General features: G+C 36.9%; 2 protein-coding genes across 2 annotated transcripts; one reads left to right on the forward strand and one right to left on the reverse strand.

Annotated features, from left to right (window-relative positions):
• The first annotated feature begins 170 nt into the window (after positions 1-170).
• dynlt3 (dynein light chain Tctex-type 3) lies at positions 171-3,828 on the forward strand. Its single transcript, XM_065241131.1, has 5 exons — positions 171-323; positions 1,096-1,137; positions 1,303-1,426; positions 1,688-1,765; positions 3,446-3,828. Exons 1-5 carry the CDS (start codon positions 297-299, stop codon positions 3,517-3,519), a joined length of 345 nt encoding a protein of 114 aa, XP_065097203.1. The 5' UTR covers positions 171-296; the 3' UTR covers positions 3,520-3,828.
• Positions 3,829-4,387: 559 nt separating this feature from the next.
• Positions 4,388-20,352, reverse strand: cybb (cytochrome b-245, beta polypeptide (chronic granulomatous disease)). The gene is made up of 13 exons (XM_065241130.2): positions 19,380-20,352; positions 19,010-19,102; positions 18,519-18,629; positions 18,351-18,435; positions 18,116-18,264; positions 8,723-8,904; positions 7,575-7,707; positions 7,392-7,484; positions 6,991-7,244; positions 6,240-6,402; positions 5,025-5,171; positions 4,807-4,931; positions 4,388-4,712 (listed from the first exon to the last, which is right to left on the reverse strand). Exons 1-13 carry the CDS (start codon positions 19,422-19,424, stop codon positions 4,595-4,597), a joined length of 1,698 nt encoding a protein of 565 aa, XP_065097202.1. The 5' UTR covers positions 19,425-20,352; the 3' UTR covers positions 4,388-4,594.
• Positions 20,353-20,816: the final 464 nt, after the last annotated feature.

Genomic DNA, 20,816 nt, shown 5'->3' on the forward strand with positions numbered 1-20,816 from the left:
CAAGACTTCTTATTTCAGAATAATAACAATTATAAACTTGACGATTATTCTTAGTTAATCATACATTGTTGTGATATGCTTATGACCTGCGAATGTAATGCTCAATTAACTTAAATAAATCAGGCTTGATGACGTATGCAGCCTGCATATGCGACCTCCGGAGGCTGGAGTCTTCCCGATTGAGAAGCCGCCTCAGCAGTATTGTTTCCATTAGCTGTCAGTGACAAAACAGCTACCATCATCTGCCTCCTTGAGCAGCTAGTCTTGTGTATATTTTTAGCGTTTAAGCTTAAACGATGGAGGAGTATCATTCTGGAGACGAAGTAAGTGTAGCATTAGGCACAGCATGTTGTTACCATGTATAAAATGTTTATTTTGTTCTCGATTTCGTAAATCACGGACAGCTTTTACCGCTAGCATGCTAACCGCTTCATACCGTACTAACAGAAAATTAGCTTTACCTTATCATCCATAACATTTAAGTATATTCGCGTGTTGTACACTTGCATAAATCATTCAAATCTGCATCTTGATTTTTTGATTCATATTGTTTGTTATACATTGTCATGTAACGTTAATATTTACCAGGGTGTGGTCAGATGATCTAATTTAACTTTACGCTAACGTTACTAACTTTACTTGTGAATTAAGCCTCACAGTTTGTTTTGATGCTTGTGTTAACAACGTTAGATGTATGAAATGTAGATTTGCATGCCTAAATCCAATGGATGTTGATGCTGACAACACATAGTCGTACACTTAGTATACTATAGTATTTACTTTAGTAAAACTCCTACCATTTATATTGTTTACTGTAGTGTATACTCTTGTAATGTTTACATTACCGTAGTAAATAGTAAAGTAATGTTATACTACAGTGTTTACTACAGTTGATCACTTCGCTTATAGTTAATACTAAAGAATACTTTAGTATACATAAACAAAGTGTAGTAATGTTAAGTACAATATTATATTCTACAGGATACTGTAAATCACAACAGTTTACTACAGTAAATACTGAAGTATACCACCATATGTTTTTAAAATAAAAAACGTGTTTTCATCTTTCAAAATTATGATTTTTTTTCACTTCAGGTGTCTTTTAGTCCAGATGAAGCAAGTAACGTAGTTAAAGAGGTAATGTTGGCAACAAACCAATAACAACCCTTCAGGATTTATTGATGTATCTCACTGAATTAATTGCTTTGTTACTTCATGTCAAACATGTGCCTGCAGGAATAATGGTAGCCTATTTTTGAGTGTATGCTCCATTAACTCTGTGTTTGTGTGTTTATTGGACAGTGTATTGAAGGGATCATTGGAGGTGTGGACTACAGCCAGAATAAAGTAAACCAGTGGACAGCCAGCATAGTTGAACACTCACTCACTCAGTTAGTTAAACAAGGAAAACCATTCAAGTATATTGGTATGAGCTTCTCCAATTGATCTCACTGTATACTGTACATAATGTGACTCTGTCTGTGAAATCCAAGCTAATGAGCATCAAATTAGATTTTACTTATTGTTTTCAATCTTTGACCTTACTTAATCATTTTCAAAGATATCTGTGGGTTACATTTTCACAGAATGTTCTTTGCATTATGTAGGATGATTTTATGTAAAAAACCTTAAATCACAACATTTTGCACAAATCTGATGTCAGGTATTTGTTGTTTTATGTTCTTAGTCAACTGTGCTGTGATGCAGAAAAGTGGCGCAGGTCTTCACACAGCCAACTCTTGTTACTGGGACACTACCACTGATGGTAAAGCTTTGTGTTATTTATAACTCAGCTGTGAGCTTCCACAGTCTTAACACTTGCAGATCAAAAGCTGGACATGCCAAACCCTATAAAAGCAATCGTATTTATTATTTATTAAACAGAAATGTATACAGACCTAGTGTCACGTCGGATGCGTTAGATGAAATCATGTTCATGTTTTGTCAGATGGGTCATTCTACAGAAAAGGTGGAATTCGGGTGATGGATTTTGCTTAAATGAACTTCTTTCAACATACCCAAAACTTCTTTAATAGCATTAATTAACTTGTCAGATCTATGAATCCGAAAAACGGGGCGCTTAATCTATTTTTAACTTTTTAATACATATTAATAAAGAATCCATGAGTCATTTATTTGTCATTGGTGTTACCTGTGATTTAAAAAATATTAATGTTGATACTAAATATTTTTTCTCATTACAGCTTGTGTATTTAGTTAAAGGTTGAGTAGAGAAATGATAACAGCAAGAAAAATAATTGATTATTAATATTTGTTTAATTAAATTCTTCATCTTTACTCAGCATTGTATGAAATTATTTGATTCTCAGTTTGACTTTTTTCTTTAAAACCAACAAAAACAAAAATACCAAAAAGGTTTTGATACAAAGACTGAAATATCAACAATGTCTTACATCCCACATCAACAACAAAATATTACTAGAAAATACATTCATAACATCAAAACTTGGTTTAACACCAATGACACAATGTAACACCAATGACAAAATTAGAAAATAATAATAGATAATGAATATGATAAAACTTATAAACTTTCATAAAATGTTCCATCTTGTTTTGGTTTTATGCTTTTATGTTGGTCAGTTAAAGGAATAGTGCTTAGGAAGTACTCATTAGAGAAGTAACACTAATGACGGTAACACTACTGACGGTAAAACATTTTAACAGAATGGCTGCCAGAGATGTAACAATCACATACTTATTCAGTATAATGTATTTTTATGTAAAGATCTTAACACTCCCAAGCTATAAAAAAAGGGTAACACTAATGACATCCAAAAAATCTTATCTCAACATTCTTAGATATATCATGATATTTTAGACAAATAAGGTAAGACATCTCAAAAACTTTTTGCCTTCCTCCACTGCACTTCTTTCACTGACCTCTTGACCCATGAAAAACTTCAAAGAGCTGATGCATTGTTTCAAAATAAAAGTGCTTTGGGTAGGGTAACACCAATGACATACATTTGGGGGACAAATATTTATTTGATATTATTCATATTAATAGTGTATTTTTACCATTTCAGTGTTGTAGTAAATACAGGGTTAAAGGTAAATGTAAATTAGATTTGTTTTATAAAAAACATGGTTTTAAATAATAAGTTCACAGTTCAACTTCCATATATGATCAAAGGGACAGGGCAATTTTCAGGACCAGACATTTAAAAAAAAAGTTTAAAAAAGGAAAAAAAGACAATTAAATAAATAAACTCTCTCATCATTTTAAGGACAGTCTATATTTATTAAAAATATATCATTATGGGATTATTGGGTCAAATTAAATGATTAAGGGGTCTGCAAAAACAAGGGACAAGCATTTCCACCTTTTTTGTAGAATGACCCAGATATACAACGAGTAAATAAACACACACATGCCCTGACGACATGATCTGATTTCAGTGTAATGTTTGTCATCAAACAGGAAGCTGTACGGTCAGGTGGGAGAACCGTACTATGTACTGTGTTGTCAGTGTGTTTGCTGTGGCTACCGTATAAGCGGAACCCAAGACTGGGACGTGCAAACACACAGTCACAGGCGGGCCAAATCACCTTCATCCAAAAGATCACATCCTGAAGTCTGTTTTGAAACCATCTGCTGCAAGAGACTCAAACCAATTCTGTTCTGTTTTTGCTTTATTTAATGCAAAGTTGAAATTGTATTACATTGTAAACATTTTACTTGTAGTTGCCTTTTTTTTTACTTGCAACTTTTGCAAGGGTGCTTTTGCTCTGTATAGAATTAATTGCAAATATCTTGATGGTTAATTATTAAATTGGATTTAATAAATTCAGTGTTCAAGTGAATATATGTCATTATGGTTTAGTCCTGGTTAAGTCTAATTCTAACATCATCTATTTAAACTAATAAGCAAAGTACTAGGGGAATTTACAAACAATGCAAGTTTGTCACATTACATCATACTCCAATAATGGCAGGAACTGAAACTATTTTCCCCTTTTTTGAAATTAATATAACCAGTTAAAGTACAGATATTAAAAGTAACAGAGATTTAGTTTTAATAATACACAAAAGGGTCTAAGTTTCAGACAGAATTGTTTAGTTATTGTTAAATAATTTTAGTGGCAACTTACTATCTATGCCTTCTTTCAATTGTTGAAATGGACTGAAATTACAAGCTTTGTAGAATTAAATATTTGACTTTATGAATTTTTATGGGCCTCTTTCTCAACAAAAAAAAACATTCAGAAATGTAAGTGCAAACATAATTTACACTTAATTGCATAAAAAAATGCCTATGCATTATTAGTAAATGAAGCCTAAGCCCATTGTCATGTATTGTAACATGATTCTTTCAATGAGCAGAAATTAATGTTGAAGTTAAAAACAATGTCTGCTTTACCATAGTATTTCAAAAGGTTTATTCAGTTTATAATTGAGAAAGAGGAAGAAGGTTTGGAAACCAGGGTACTTTCACATCTTAACTAAAAAATTACATCTGAGAAGTAAATGTAAATCAGTTACTTGTTTTTGCAATATGCACACAACCAGGTCAATGAAATGAAAACATATCCATATTCGTGCATGGCTTCTGACTATTACTGAAGCAGATCAGAAGTTTTCTTTGTTGAAAATAAACTTGGTTCCACATTCGGTGTGTTCATGGCATTGCTTTGCCAGAGCCTTACCCAAAGCAGCTGGACCACAGAGAAACACTCCTACTTTTGAACTAAGAGAAATAATGAAAATTAAATAATCATTAATGCACAGAAAGCCTATAAAAGTGAATTATATACTGTTGAGGTTTATCGGGCTTTACATACCCTGGATGTTGGGTTGCAATGGTGCTAAATTCATTGTCCCAGTTGGGTTTACCGTACCGAGTCTTCTCCTTAAGACCGGTAATGGGGTCGTCTTCCGCCTGAAATTGAACTCTGAGATGGGCAGCCTTTAATTAAAAAGTAATGAAAAAATATTTTAATCACTGAATCGTCATGGCTCAAGTCCATACTGTCTCATTAAACCGGTTTCTTTCTCTCACATCATTTTCTTTCCAGCGTGTTAGATAAATATTGCAACTGAGGAAATCGCTCATGTTTTTCTCCGACATTTGTCTTTCCAAACTTTGCAGCAGGTCTGTAAACCACTCAAACGCCTGTGTCTCTGGACAAAGCCAGTAGAAATAGATCTGTGGAGGACATGGATAAAAAATCACATTAGTAAGCCTTGTAAAACATTTGAATTATTATAAGCTGCATTGATTCACTGCAACTGTATTCATTTGTGTGTGTGACCCTGGACCACAAAACCAGTCTAAGGACCACTTTATCTTCCAATTTTTTTCTGAGGACCACCTAACAGAAACCCACTATAACACGCCCCCCAAAAACAACAAAATATGAAGGATAAGCTAAATTTAAGTTTAATATGCAACTGTTTCAAATCGAAAACTAATTTTTTAAACAAAAATGCAATGCTATGTTCAGAAATTATTATATGAATTTTATTTCATTTGAAAAAGTATATTTGAAATGAGTTGCAGCTTAATATGAACAACAAACTGCACATGTAAAAAAAACTGCAATTAAACATACTATAACAGCCTAGGTCCCACTTAATGTCATTCCAAAGAGCCATTAGTTTAAAACTGAGGTGGTGGGTATATGAAATCTATGGTTGTAACTATGGTAACAATACAATGCTGAAAAAAAATGTTCCCCTTAATGTCCAAAATCACTGAAATTAAACTTTTAATTTTTCTTAGTACATGATATAACTACAAAAGAGTCAAGTTTTAAATAGGAAAAATATCGAAACTTTGAAGAAGTTTGAGCGAGAAAGGAGTAGTCAGGAGTGATGATGTTACTGCGCGCTGAGGTCGAAGTGCTGCAAACTAAGTGCTCTTCCGCCATAAAATATAGTTCTCATTTTTTATTCACTTAAAAAAATCGCCACATTTTATTTTGTGCCACCATTCTTACTCATGTAACTACTCATGTAACAATCTTTAAATAGGGATACATGGAAGTGTTTGATGGCTTCTAAATTCATCCCTGTTTGGATCCAAGGAATGAATGGGCCTAGGCTAAATGCTAACACATTCACAACACACTGTACAAAGATTAAGTGCGTGCATTGAAAATAAAGATAGGCATGTATACATTCGTCTAAGTTGAGGTGAGAACATAGTAAAATATTGAAAAACGTTGGTGTTTTTCTTTAAGCATCATTTGAATGGTAAACAGCTGTTCATCACCTTTTTTGTGAAGACATTTTTGTTTTCTTGGACGTGCTTGTACCAAACAGACTTCAGAACGGAAGCGAAGGGTGTCACTCCAATCCCAGCACCAACCAGCATTACAACCTCATAACGAAATACATCTTCACTGGCCGTCCCGAACGGACCATCCACAGCCATCCTAGACACAGACACAGTCCACTATTATTTATGAAAAAGGGAAGACTGACATATTACTTGCTGTTATTAACATCTGTGCTTGCTCTTGTATTTTAAATTTTTTTTGCTCATTCTTTTCAACTTACAGTACATTTAAGATCTTTCAGTTTCTACAGTATGTATCTGGGGAATCAAACACAGACATTGGCATTGTTTGCACCATGCTCTGGTAGCTTTGTGTTCGAGGAACTATATATATATATATATATATATAAGGAAATTCATTACGAGAAATCCCAACAAACATTTACAAATGTTGAAATATGAATGTCATCCTTCCTCCCTCCTGAAACTTTGTTAATCTCTGCTGGTCTCTGCACACTTCTCCTTTTCATAAATGAGTTTATATGTCCACATCCCCTTTTACACATGTATTTTCCCACTTTACAAGACATACTATAACTATTGAAAGCATAACATCTCTGTCGTGTGAATTTATCTGTGCCACACATCCGAAACCTGACATTGAATTTTAACCAAGAAACCCTCACGAACATTTCTCCAAGTTTCCTTACTTAATATAACTTATTTAATCGATCTATAATCTTACTTTGGTAAAGTCCAGGCATCCAACACCGTACTTTGGTCGCCTCCACAGGCCGTGTAGAGGGCTTGCGTCCAATCCCCTACGATTCGGATGTGCACGCTAAAGTGGTCTTCCTCAGGGGCAGAGGTCAGGGTGAAGGGGTGCCACTCTAAATGAGAGATATTTGGGCACTGGATGGAGATATACTGACCAACCTCCATTTTGAAGCCTTTCTTTTTCATCTGCAGCTCAAGGGTCTTTGAAGGGTGCATCACTACCTGTAAAAAAAAAAAGTTGAATTTTTTATGTCCGTGAAGATATGCACTGTACACAAGGGAACCAAGCGCCGCAAAAGATTAAGAGAACCACTGGTCTAGAAGCATGCATTTAATATTGGAGGTAATAAACAATACCGATCTACTTACCTTAGTAATAACCACCTTCTGTTGCGAGCGGTAAAACCGCACCAGTCTTTCGCAAACGTACAGAAACATGGGGCCGACCACCCACTTCCACGTCTTAGGCAAAGCACAGAGGGTGGGAGTAAATGTATAATGTTAATGACATTCATGTGTATTAGATGTATATAAGATGACATCATGATTTACCTTTGGAGGGTTTCCAGCAAACTCTGGTTCGGGGCAGTGGGTGCCATTTTTACCCCAGGTCTCAAAGTAGCTGTGACATTTGATTGGGTCATGAACGTTCATACTCTCAAGAGTCTGACCTCGCACAATACGTCTACACAAACATACACATACACTGTTACTGCAGACATATTGCATAAGATTTTTTGAGTTATTCATTATATTATGACTCAGATTCATGTGATTCTTTACATTAGACAATGCTCATATTAACAATATACAACGTTTAAGTGGAAGCCGTGCTGTATGCAAACTGCAAAGCTTTGTAGATGAGCATATTTTTGCAGAAATCGCATGGAAATTTCCCATGGAGTTTTGGAAATGCATTATTTAACGTAGCCTACAAGTAAAATGTTGTTTGTGGTCACAGTAAATCTGTGTACTAAATTGTACTCGAAAATGAATATTAAAATGTTCTCAATAATCTAATAATAATATGATTTTGAAGAATGCTTAATATATGTCCATCTTAAATGGACACTCCACTTTTTTGGAAAATAGGCTCTTTTCCAGCTCCCCTAGAGTTAATCATTTGATTTTTACCATTTTGGAATCCATTCAGCCGATCTCCGGTACCACTTTTAGCATAGCTTAGCATAATCCATTGAATCTGATTAGACCATTTAGCATCGCGCTCAAAAATAACCAAAAAAGTCCCCTTGGAAACTTTCAATAGAAGGGGACTATTTTTGGGCAGTGCGTAATATCATTGCGCCTCCTGTAGCCATGTTACAGCAGCAAAGTCCTTGATTATTACGCCAAAATGAGAGTATAGTTCCTAGCCATATCAACCTAGAAAATTGCAACTTTTAATTTTCCGTCAGTCTTAGTACATGATGTAACTACAGAAGAGTCACGTTTTAAATTGGAAAAATATATCAACTCTTTGGGTATTTTTGAGCGCGATGCTAAATGGTTTAATGAGATTCAATGGATTATGCTACGCTACGCTAAAAGTGGTAGCGCCAGACCCGGAGATCAGCTGAATGGATTCCAAAACATTAAAAATCAAATGTTTAACTCTAGGGGAGCTGGAAAATGAGCCTATTTTCAAAAAAGTGAAGTGTCAAGTAACAATTTTTAACAATTATAAGAAAATAAACCCTCACCCAATTCCATGCAGCACCAAACCAATGAAAAAGACAATGAACAGGTGATGGGTGAACCAGAACACCTCAAAGTAAGACCTTCTGATGACCTCCATAGATGAAGTGATGATGAGGATGAGGGCCAAGGTGATGACCACCCCTGTTAGTCCTGCTGCTGTTGTAAACATCACTATTGTTGGGTTCTGGGAATGAGAGATCCAAAGTACAAATCATTGATCACATTATTGGGTAGCATCAATGTTATTTCAATTTTCAAAGTTTATTTTACCAATAAAATTTATAAAGAAACATCTGACAGAAGTCACATAATGTTTCAATGTGGCACTATATTTTTGTAATGATCATGGGCTTCTCTTCCTCTTTGTATGCTATTTGTGACCACTCTTCTTGGCATCATCATAGCAACAACAGAAAATCATTGTCTAAAAATCATGTGATCACAACATCATTAGATCTTATGTGATGCCTATATGTGACTGATGTGGGAGGTAGGCCTACTGTATGGGCTAAACTGAGAGGCTGAACTGAGATCGGTTAGAGCAGTGGTTCTCAAATGGGGGTGCGCGTACCCCTAGGGGTACTGCAGGGGTACTGCAGGGGGTACGTGAGAGAATGTGGAAACTGACATTTAGGAATAAATCAATAAAATCAGTAAATCATTATGATAGTATTTTTATATGACATAAGTACTACATAAAGATGCATAAAAAAAATCATAAATTTAAAGCACATTGTACAAAATGCATGTGCAAGTTCAACCTGCTGATCTTGTCTGGCGCATGCGCTAAGGCTGGGTACACACCAAAAGATAATCGGGCTGATTTTGGGCCAATTTCCCCCCTTTCGACAATCCAAGCTATGTCCCGAGTATCGCGATGGTTCTACAGATTATTTTATCAGATTGTCCCTTCGTGTGAGGTGTGTTAAGAGTGTCCGAACCTGCTCGGAAGAACGTCTGTTGAATATTTACGATCAGAACTCCTGATGTGTGTGAGGAATCCAGAGGACAAACGCGAGCACGCACTTGAGATTATTAGTGAAATGAAACCATATCCAATCAGAAAGTGAGATGAGGGAAGACGGAAGCAGTCATGGCGCAGCACAAAGGCCGCTTCTCAATCCATAGGTCGCATTTCCAGGCTGCATATACAGTCTTATTTCAGAATATTAACAGTTATAAAATTGACTATTATTCCTAGTTTATCGTATATTGTTGTAATATACTTATTGCGAATGTAATGCTCAGTTAACTTGAATAAACCAGGTTTCACAGCCTGCAAATGCAACCTCCGCAGGCTACAGCCTTCGGATTGAGAAACGGCCAGAGTGAAGTTAATGTGGACAGCAGAGATGGAGGATCAGCTTGTTGATTTGTGGCAATGAATGTTTATGTTTATACAATGTGTCTTGTAAATAAATTTCCAAGCACTATCATTGAAATGTCTTCCTGCATATCTTCCACAATGCTTATTCTGAAGTCTCGCGAGATTTTGTGAGATTTCCGGTGTGCACAGTCGAGACTCTGGTTTAAAATGTTTGTGTGTGGTGTGCTGTCTTTGACACAATGGCACACCACACACTATAGGAGCAAAACGGTTAAATCTAGGATTTTTTATCCTCATGTGAGTGGTCTATCACATTTTTTGTGATAGACCACTAACATGTAAAAAATCTTTTGGTCCCTTACGAAAAAGAAGTTTATTCAAGTGTGCTATAAGTATACTTCTTTTTAACTTAAAATAAGAAAGTATATCAGTTAACTTTTTATGTACTTCTCTAAAATGTACTTTAGGTACTTCTCAGAAATATACTTAAATTGTACTAAAGTATGACCTATACTGACCGAAATGTCTAAGTATATTTGGCCTATACTTGTTTACTGACATATACTTAAAAGTATAAAGTAAAAATGCAACAACGAAAGCTACATCAAGAAAGCTGCAAAAAGCCATATGATTAGCCCTGGTGAAAAATAAATATACTTTATTGTATTTCAAGTATATATTTAACTTTGCAATAGTACATTACAAATATACTTAGAAAGAAATGTACCATCTTTGAATTTATTGAAAGTATGCTTAAAACATATTTGCTTACAATTAAACTTAACATATTTCAAAATAATTATAATTTAGTATATTTTCTAAAAGTATACTTTAAAAAACTATATAAAAAACTTACTTGGAGTTAAAGTTCTGTGCAATTTTTAAAGTATACTAATTTGAACTTATTTTAAAGTTTATTTTAAGTATACTTTATCTGTTACAGTTATCATTATAATAATGCACTGACAGCATATTTATAAAATACATTATTTAGCGTCCTTTAGAAACAGTATATTTTAAGTGAATTTTGAAAGTATATGTAGTGTACAAATGTATATTGTCTTTATGGAGAATCTTTAGTGTTAGTAAACTAGTAGGTTATTAATTTTGTGCTACAGGTATACTTGCAAGTATTCTTTTACTACACTGTAAAAAATACTTTGCTTCCTTAACATTTTTTGTTGAATCAACTCGGATTTACAAGTCATTTCAACTTACTGTTATTTATCTTGACTAGAGATCAGGGGCCGTATTCACAAAGCATTTTATCTTATCACTAAGAGTACTCCTAAATCGCACTAAAAGATTTTAGCTAGGAGTTTTCTCTTAAAAGTTATTCACAACGCCTTTCAGACCTACTTTTAGTAAGGAAAAATGATAACCCCTAAACTAAGAGTGAGTCTTCGTTGCTACGGATGACGTCAATTCTCATGCACGAGCTGCCTCGCAATGACCACGGTGATTGGTTGTTAGATGACAGGGCTGTCATGCGTAACATAACACAGACGCACCAAATCATGGAATTACAATATCGAAATATGTCTGTGTCCTATACAAAATAATAATAGTAATGCCATCAAAATGCATATATTAAAAAGTGAATTAAATTAAATTAAATCAAGCCTAATACAAATGAAAACCGCCAATTAATAATAAAACGACTTTGCATTACTTGCTTGATTAATGTACATCCTATTAGCCTAAATAGACTACTTAAAGCAAGGAAATGTTGCCCATATTAAAGAAGCCTGCCTAATGTAATAAATAAATGATGGTGGAACTCGCCAAAAGAAAGCCCAAATGGATGCAGGATCAGTTACTGCTGCTGGCCCAGTTGGTGCTGGAAAAAAGAAACGTAATAAAAGGGAAATTCGGCACTGAGATATCAAGCAAAACTAAGCGTGAGACATGCGAGAAAGTGATGCGCGGGTCAATGTACAAAACAACTGGCACCCGACCAACGTTTTCAACTAACCCGTGTCATGATTCTGCCCTCTTGTCCTTGTTTTAGTATTAGTCATGAGGCAGAATCATGACAGGCCCATGTTTTGTGTGAAAGCACTGGCCTTGATTATTTTAGCCATGTGCTTTCTGTCTCGTCTCTTGACCCCGCCCCCTCGTTTCCTTGTTCATTATCCCATTATTGTTTGATTCATGTCACCTGTTCCCCTCTTGATTTGCTCCCTTATTTAATGCCCTTGTGTTTGCTGTCCTGTGCTGATTCGTTTTGTAACCTGTGTTTGTGAAACACTTCGTGCTGTCTTGCTTCATGCCTGTATCTGTATTGACCTGTTCATCTGTAAGTTAGTGTATAGTCAGTATATTGTTTAGTTTATAGTTTTGTAGTCTTATCCAGTTCATGTCTTAGTTTAGTGTAGGTCTAGTTATCTGTCTTTTGTCTTGCTCTTTTAACCCCCTCGTGGGTCTTTGTTTTGTCATTTTTGTTATAAATAAAGTATTGTTCATCTGATCCTGCATCTGGGTTCTATCTCTCTCTCCATCGTGGAGATCCCTGACAGACGAATCAGCCATAACAGAACCCAGCAGATCGATGAGTGCTTCACCCTCAGCCCAAAGGAGCCACCAGGCTCATCTTCTCTTCGGCCTCAGACAGGGGGAGGCCGATGTGCGGTCCTTTGCTGCTGTCTTCCACGCTGCTGCTAGGGACTCGGGGTTCAATGAGGCAGAACTGAAGTGTATCTACAACCGCTGCCTCAACGAACCCCTCAAACCCTCAGAGATGAGGATGTTGGAGCCCCTGGGCTTTGTGGATCAGGTTCGCTACACAATGAATCGTGAGGAGCTCAGGGGCCCAACTGTGGTGAGACCACCTACCCAACTGCCATCTGTCCCTGAGGGCTGTGTCCTGGCCGTCGCTTCCCTGGAGGACCCAGGTCGGCCCACTGTGACTCCTGAGAACCCTGCTCTGTCAGTTAGTCTGCGTGGTAAGCGAGGAAGGAGGATTTCGTGGGAGTCAGTGTCTGATGGATCCTCCACGGAGCCCACCATGACCTCGGCGGAACCTACCTTATCTGCTCCACGACCTAGGAGGAAGAAGAGGAAGAAGCGAGCTTCCAGTCCATCTTCTCAGTCTCCACCTGGGTCCGCATCAGACCCTCAGCCAGCTGCAGCGCCCCCTGTCACGGCTCCACAGCCAGCTGCAGCGCCCCCTGTCACGGCTCCACAGCCAGCTGCAGCGCCCCCTGTCACGGCTCCACAGCCAGCTGCAGCGCCCCCTGTCACGGCTCCACAGCCAGCTGCAGCGCCCCCTGTCACGGCTCCACAGCCAGCTGCAGCGCCCCCTGTCACGGCTCCACAGCCAGCTGCAGCGCCCCCTGTCACGGCTCCACAGCCAGCTGCAGCGCCCCCTGTCACGGCTCCACAGCCAGCTGCAGCGCCCCCTGTCACGGCTCCACAGCCAGCTGCAGCGCCCCCTGTCACGGCTCCACAGCCAGCTGCAGCGCCCCCTGTTTCGACCCCTGTCTTGCCTCTGCTGTCGGATGCAGCGCCCCCTGTCTTGCCTCTGCTGTCGGATGCAGCGCCCCCTGTCTTGCCTCTGCTGTCGGATGCAGCGCCCCCTGTCTTGCCTCTGCTGTCGGATGCAGCGCCCCCTGTCTTGCCTCTGCTGTCGGATGCAGCGCCCCCTGTCTCGGACTCTGTCTCCATGTCTTCCTTGGACTCTCTTCCCTATCCAGCCAGCCCTGTTTTGTCTCATCCTGCTCCCATGTCTGCCCCCTTTGCTCCATGGAACCCAACCATGTTCCCGTTCGTTCCCCCTGTCAATCCTGCTGTCCTGTCTCAGTTTGTCCACCCTGGAAGTGTTCCTCATGTGTCTTTTCCCAAACCTACTGCCAAGAGGCCCACTAAACCTGCCCGTACTTCCCATCCTCAGCCCTCGTCTGATTCCCCTGGCCCTAAGACTTTTTGCCCGCCCAATCCCACCCTACCTGGACCTCCTCCTATAAACTCTGTTCCCCCTCCCCCCCTCCCTTGTTTATTGTTTTTATTGTATCACCCCAACCCTTTTGTAATTCTTCATTGTTTGCCATTGCTGTTATTTGTCATGTTCTGTTGGTTTGTGTCTGTTTGTCAGTCTGTCGTGTCTCGTGTCTAGTGTTCCCCTGAGGAACGCCTGGAGGCGTTCCTTAGGGGGAGGGTTCTGTCATGATTCTGCCCTCTTGTCCTTGTTTTAGTATTAGTCATGAGGCAGAATCATGACAGGCCCATGTTTTGTGTGAAAGCACTGGCCTTGATTATTTTAGCCATGTGCTTTCTGTCTCGTCTCTTGACCCCGCCCCCTCGTTTCCTTGTTCATTATCCCATTATTGTTTGATTCATGTCACCTGTTCCCCTCTTGATTTGCTCCCTTATTTAATGCCCTTGTGTTTGCTGTCCTGTGCTGATTCGTTTTGTAACCTGTGTTTGTGAAACACTTCGTGCTGTCTTGCTTCATGCCTGTATCTGTATTGACCTGTTCATCTGTAAGTTAGTGTATAGTCAGTATATTGTTTAGTTTATAGTTTTGTAGTCTTATCCAGTTCATGTCTTCGTTTAGTGTAGGTCTAGTTATCTGTCTTTTGTCTTGCTCTTTTAACCCCCTCGTGGGTCTTTGTTTTGTCATTTTTGTTATAAATAAAGTATTGTTCATCTGATCCTGCATCTGGGTTCTATCTCTCTCTCCATCGTGGAGATCCCTGACAACCCGCCCGCAACTCGGACCGCAAAAAATAAAAAATAAATTGTGTACCCGACCCGCTCCCTGGCCAGCATTTTTTTTAAAGTAGTAATTGTTTAATAGTTAATTGCCATCTTTATTTCAAACGACCCGACCGAACGCGACCCGAATATCATAAAAAATATTTTTGGATGACTCGTGACCGCAGGTGACCACATGCATCCGCTCATTTCCGATCAACCCGCGCATCACTGGGGAGAGGATTTGTTGCAGATCAATGCAGCATTCCCGCTTATGTCGCGGACCCCGGACGAATGCGCGAGGCGGTGGTATATGCATTACAATTGCAGTAGAGGGTTGAGATTGCAGCCTTTAAACAGACTAGCATGGCAACAGGTATGCCTATAATATTAAATATTTAATATCATTATTGTTTCATGTAATTCTAAAAAACTTCCTGCTTGTCATGAATGTAATGAATTATGAAACAAATGTCATAAACAATATGCTTACATTAAAGTGTGCTTTTAAGTATGTGCAATGCTTTTGAGTTGGTGAAACTGTCCATGTTAAGGAGGATCAGCACCTAAGACATTTTAAGATCCTTTGTGAATAGGTCTTAGTGAGTTAGGAGTCCTCTCGACTTCTTTTAAGCTGTCCCAGACTTAGGTGCTACTTTTAGGGCTAAAATGCTTTGTGAATTACTCTTAGTGAAAAAAATTAGGAGTCCTAAATTTAGGAGTGACACGCCTATTATTTTTAGGAGTTGCTTCTAAATTCGCCAGTAAGGAGCTACTTTTTGAATACGGCCCCAGTTGTTATAACTACAGGTGAGTTGTTATAACTTATAAAATTAAGTTGACTCAACTATATTTTATAAGTTGTGAAAACTCATCTTTGTTGACATGACTTGTAAATCTGAGTTGATTTAACAAAATTTTTTAAGGCAGCAAAGTATTTTTTACAGTGTAAACTTTTAGTTAACTAGTGTACTCATACTGAAAGTGTACATGCAAGTGTTCTGTTAGTGTACTCTTAGTAAACTAGTAAGTTACTAATTGTGTGCTGCAGGTATACTTGCAAGTATTCTTTTACTATACTTTTAGTTAACTAGTAGTTAACTACTCAACTTTACTTTAAGTGAACTTAACATCATACTATATTGCACTTAAAGTACAATACATGTTCCTGTGTATTAATTTTTATACTTGACATATACCTTTTAATTGTACTTTCAATTTGAAGCTAAATCTTTCGTATGCTATCAGTGAGCTAATCAAACAAAAATAATAAATAAAAAAATTATAAATATATATTATATACTCACTTTCAACATTTGATATGTTATCTATATTCTATTGTGAATAAAACATAAGTTTATGAGATTTGTAAATTATTCCATTCCTTTTTTACTCACAATTTCTACAGTGTCCCAACTTTTTCTGATTTGAGGTTGTATATATATCCCCTGAATATTAACTTTCGTTCTGGACTCCATTTCCCATAATCCTGCATACCTGGACTGATTACTCTGCCACCTGAAACTCATTGGACAGCCTATATAAACTCTCTGGAAACATTCAGTCAGTGCAAAGTCTTGACTTGTACTGGCTGTCATTGCTGAGCGGTTTGCCTGCCTGCATATCTATCTGTATTTATTGATCTTTATCTGTTTTACCCGGTTTATGAGTATGTTTGTTGACTGCTCTGACCCTTTTGCCTGTTTCATGACTACGAGATTTGCCTGCCCTACATTGCTGTGTTTGCTGTTGTTTGACCTTGCCTGTTGGAATATGAGTGTGTTTAAAAAAAACCTGCAGATGGATCCTCAGTGTCAAAGTGCTTTGTTACACAAGCAGTATACAATAAGTAACCTACTAGTTTACTAAGAGTAGACTAACAGAACACTTGCATGTACACTTTCAGTATATGACTAGTAAACTACTAGTTAATTAAAAGTATATTAAAAGAACACTTGGAAGTATACCTGCAGAACACAATAAGTAACCTACTAGTTTACTAAGAGTACACTTACAGAACACTTGCATGTACACTTTCAGTATATGACTAGTAAACTACTAGTTAACTAAAAGTATATTAAAAGAACATTTGGAAGTATACCTGCAGCACAAAATTAGTAACCTACTAGTTTACTAAGAGTAATCTAACAGAACATTGCATGTACACTTGAAGTATAAGTCTAGAAAACTACTAGTATTCACTTGCAGTACTAATGAAGAACTAATTGTGCACTAGTTGTACACTTAAAGTTTACTACTCTTACACTTATAGTACACTTACAAGTATACTTTTATATACTAAAAGTGGGCCAATTAAGTCCCAAGCGGTATTCAAGCAGTACACTTACAAGTATACTAGTAGAACATAAATTTGAGTACACTTACTACATAAAGTATACTTAAAACTATACTCCAACATTACTTAAGTATACTTAATAAAATTAACTTGACGTGTACTTCTTTTTCGTAAGGGGTGTGTACCCAGCCTTAGGTTTCAGTTCAGCAGCTTCAGCAACGGAGAGACACGGAGTCTGCTCCTGTTATTATTTCATAAGTTTACTTTCTTTTGTGGTGTTGCTGTGCGTATATATATATATATATATATATATATATATATATATATATATATATATATATATATATAACATTATATATATATAACATATAACATTGGGAAAGCAGCTGTAATCCACACAAAATCGATAATTCAAAGGTTTATTTTCAAATTAATATGTCAATCTATTTAAATATATCTTTATGCCATATTTGTTCAAATGTATGTTTAATTGCATGTTTTCAAATCTGATAATAGCGCATCGCGGTGCTTCGACTGACGCACAGTCATTTTTAACCTGACACCACTAACCAGCTGCAGTAGCAGCGGCCAGCAGACTAATCTTTAATACTGCCATATTAAACTTGTAGCTTGCAGTTTATTCTTTGCTATATTGTTACTGCTTACTGGTGTAAGTTTAAACCTTTTGTTAATATATGTTCGGTACTAAGATCATTAACAGTATTTATTGAGACCTGAATCTAGAATCAGGAACAGAGTCTGCGCGAAATAATTTAAGTTAGGAGAGGTGGCTTCTTAAAAGAGGATGCTAAAAAGAAAAAACAAACCAGAGCCTCAAAAATACCACCAGTCTGTGGCAACCGGTCTGGTTAAGGGGTACTCGGCTTGAGAAAATCATAAAAAGGGGTACTTCAGCCAAAAAAGTTTGAGAACCACTGGGTTAGAGGTTTCTTGTGCAATGATTGGCTTGCCTTAGATTTCATAACGGTAACTTCTGCTAACACAAACGGGAAAATGTCATAAATACATAATAGCTTTGGCCTGCTTGTGTAATGTTGAAAAGCAGGGCAAACTTACAGTCTCATTGGATCTGATGGGGTTCAGGTAAGATCTGTTGTCATTGTTCCCAATCCGAGATAAAACGTAAGGCAGATAGCTGTCGTTGATCATGAGCTGGGAATCCATGAATCGCTCGAAGTTAAACAGGTGAGCTATGATGTGGACCGCTAAAAAAATATAAGAGGTGACCATCATGTCTTCAATAAATATTTGAAATATGATTGAAATGATTAAATAAGTAACTAAAGTGTACCTGTATGAAAAGCAATCATGTAGGCCACGAGTTTATGAAAAGTGATGTTTCTGTCTAGCTGGCGAGCCGCAGTTCGGCTACAGCACTGTAAACATAGACACATATTGTTTGCATAAAAACTTGATCTGATCCTCATAAGCCAGATCTTTATACTGATGTACTCTTCACCTGTATGGATCCTCGTAGGAATGAGAGCAGATTTCTGCAGACAGGTAGCAGGATCAGCATGCAGTTAAAGTTCAGACATGCAGCTGGAGCTCTGGCCCACGAGAGAGCATGCTGGAAGTGAGACAGACAAAAAAAGAGACAGACAAAGAGAAAGAGAAAGAGAGGGGGGATAAAATAATTAGAGTTTCATTTCCTATTTTAAGCTCTAACATCTGAATGACACATGCACCGATGCATAAAAAACAGTATTAAGAAATAAAATGTACATGAACACAGAACCCAAAAGCGTAGAGAGTAAACTTAGAATACTTTTATTTATAAATATATAATTTTAAGAAACATTGTCTTTAAATTATTATTTTTGAGAAAGGTACAAATGTTCAATGTTTGTATTTTTTAAACATAAACTAAGACACATTATAATATTATGCATTATAAACAAACAAACAATAAATAAATACATATAGTAGTTTAAATGCTTTAACACTCACCCCAAGGATAACTCTAGTGTAGTAATATCTGTCAACCAAAAATGCCATATAAAAATGCACAAAGAGAAATGCATTGATGCCGAGCCACACCAACTGAAACACAGAAAAGACGTAGAAGTTTTGGCAAACAGATTTTATAAAACATTAATCATAAATATGTAAATCTATAAAGTAAACGCAAATAATAAGTGTATGGTTGGACTAAATACACTTAAAATATAAAATATTGTTCTTAAAAAGTAAATAATAAATTGTAGATTTTCATTACAAGTAACCATTAAAATGTAAGAGCTATACAATCTAAAGATAATAACAATGCAAGGTATATATAAATGAGAAAGCTTGCTATATAACAATTTAAACAGCTTACAATAACAAAAATAGATAGTCCTTCGTTCGCAGCAAAGTTTCCCATGATCCTCCGTGTATAAAGAGAGAGTTAGAGTCGAAGACAGCAAGAGTTTGAAAAAGCCACAAGACAAAAAGGATTCGGTATATAAAGAAGTAAAGCAGGTCAGGAAATCTCAATCACATAAGTTCCTCAAGCTAAAGTAGGCGTGTCAGGTGTGGCAACTCTCACTTCTGTTTCTCTTCTATTCTACATATTGCCGTATATATATTGAATAATTTGCCTTAAGTGCAGTGCCTGTATTGTTAGAGCTGTCATGTTTTATTAATGAAAATAAATTAAAAAAAACGTTTCATACAATACTGATCATCATTTTTTTTGAGGATTTATAACTGTATATACATTTTAAATAACAGAAAAAAATGTGACATGACAAAAAAATATATGTAGCCCCAATGCAAAAAGAGATGGAAGAAACTGATTGTGCTCCTATTTCCATAGATAAAATATTGTTTTCCTTTATTTACTATGGATTTTGCTCACAATTGCACATATAGTATTAAAAGCAGTGATGTTCTCCATACAGTGCTTGCAAAATAAATAAACTCATAAAGTCATTTGACTCCCCACAAGAGGGCAGTAAAGTTATGATACAATCAACTACCCAACATTTTGGTTCTTTACTCCTTGTGCTGTACTGTAGCAAAAAGCTAATGATAAATGTGCAAAAAAGTGCAAGATAGTAAAAACAACAAATAGTAAAAAACAACTGAAACATTTTTACAAGATTATGAAGATCATTAACTTGGAAACCGTCCCATCATGTGACTGGACCACAAAACCAGTCATGATAAGGGTATTCTTTTATTGAGATTAATAGAACATCTTAAAAGCTGAATAAATAAGCGTTCCACTGATGTATGGTCTAAAGGGACACCACTTTTTTTAATATTCTCATTTTCCAACTCCCCTAGAGTTAAACATTTGATTCTTACCATTTTGGAATCCATTCAGCTGATCTCCGGGTCTGGCGCTAGCACATCTAGCATAGCTTAGCACAATCCATTGAATCTGATTAGACCATTAGCATCGCGCTAAAAAAATAACCAAAGAGTTTGGATATTTTTTTCTATTTAAAACTTGACTCTTCTGTAGTTACATTGTGTAGTAAGATCGCCGGAAAATTAAAAGTTGCGATTTTCTAGGCCGATATGGCTAGGAACTATACTCTCATTCTGGCGTAATAATCAAGGACTTTGCTGATGTAACAAGGCGCAATGATATTACGCACTGCCTGAAAATAGTCCCCTGCTATTGAAAGTAACAAAGGGGATTATTTTTGGGCAGTGTGTAATATCACTACGCCTGCTGCAGCCATGTTACATCGCAGCTTTTAATTTTCCGTCGGTCTTAGTATGCGATGTAACTAGAGAAGAGTCAAGTTTTAAATAGGAAAAA

Source organism: Paramisgurnus dabryanus, chromosome 14, assembly GCF_030506205.2.
Source record: "Paramisgurnus dabryanus chromosome 14, PD_genome_1.1, whole genome shotgun sequence".
Classification (NCBI taxonomy): Eukaryota; Metazoa; Chordata; class Actinopteri; order Cypriniformes; family Cobitidae; genus Paramisgurnus; species Paramisgurnus dabryanus.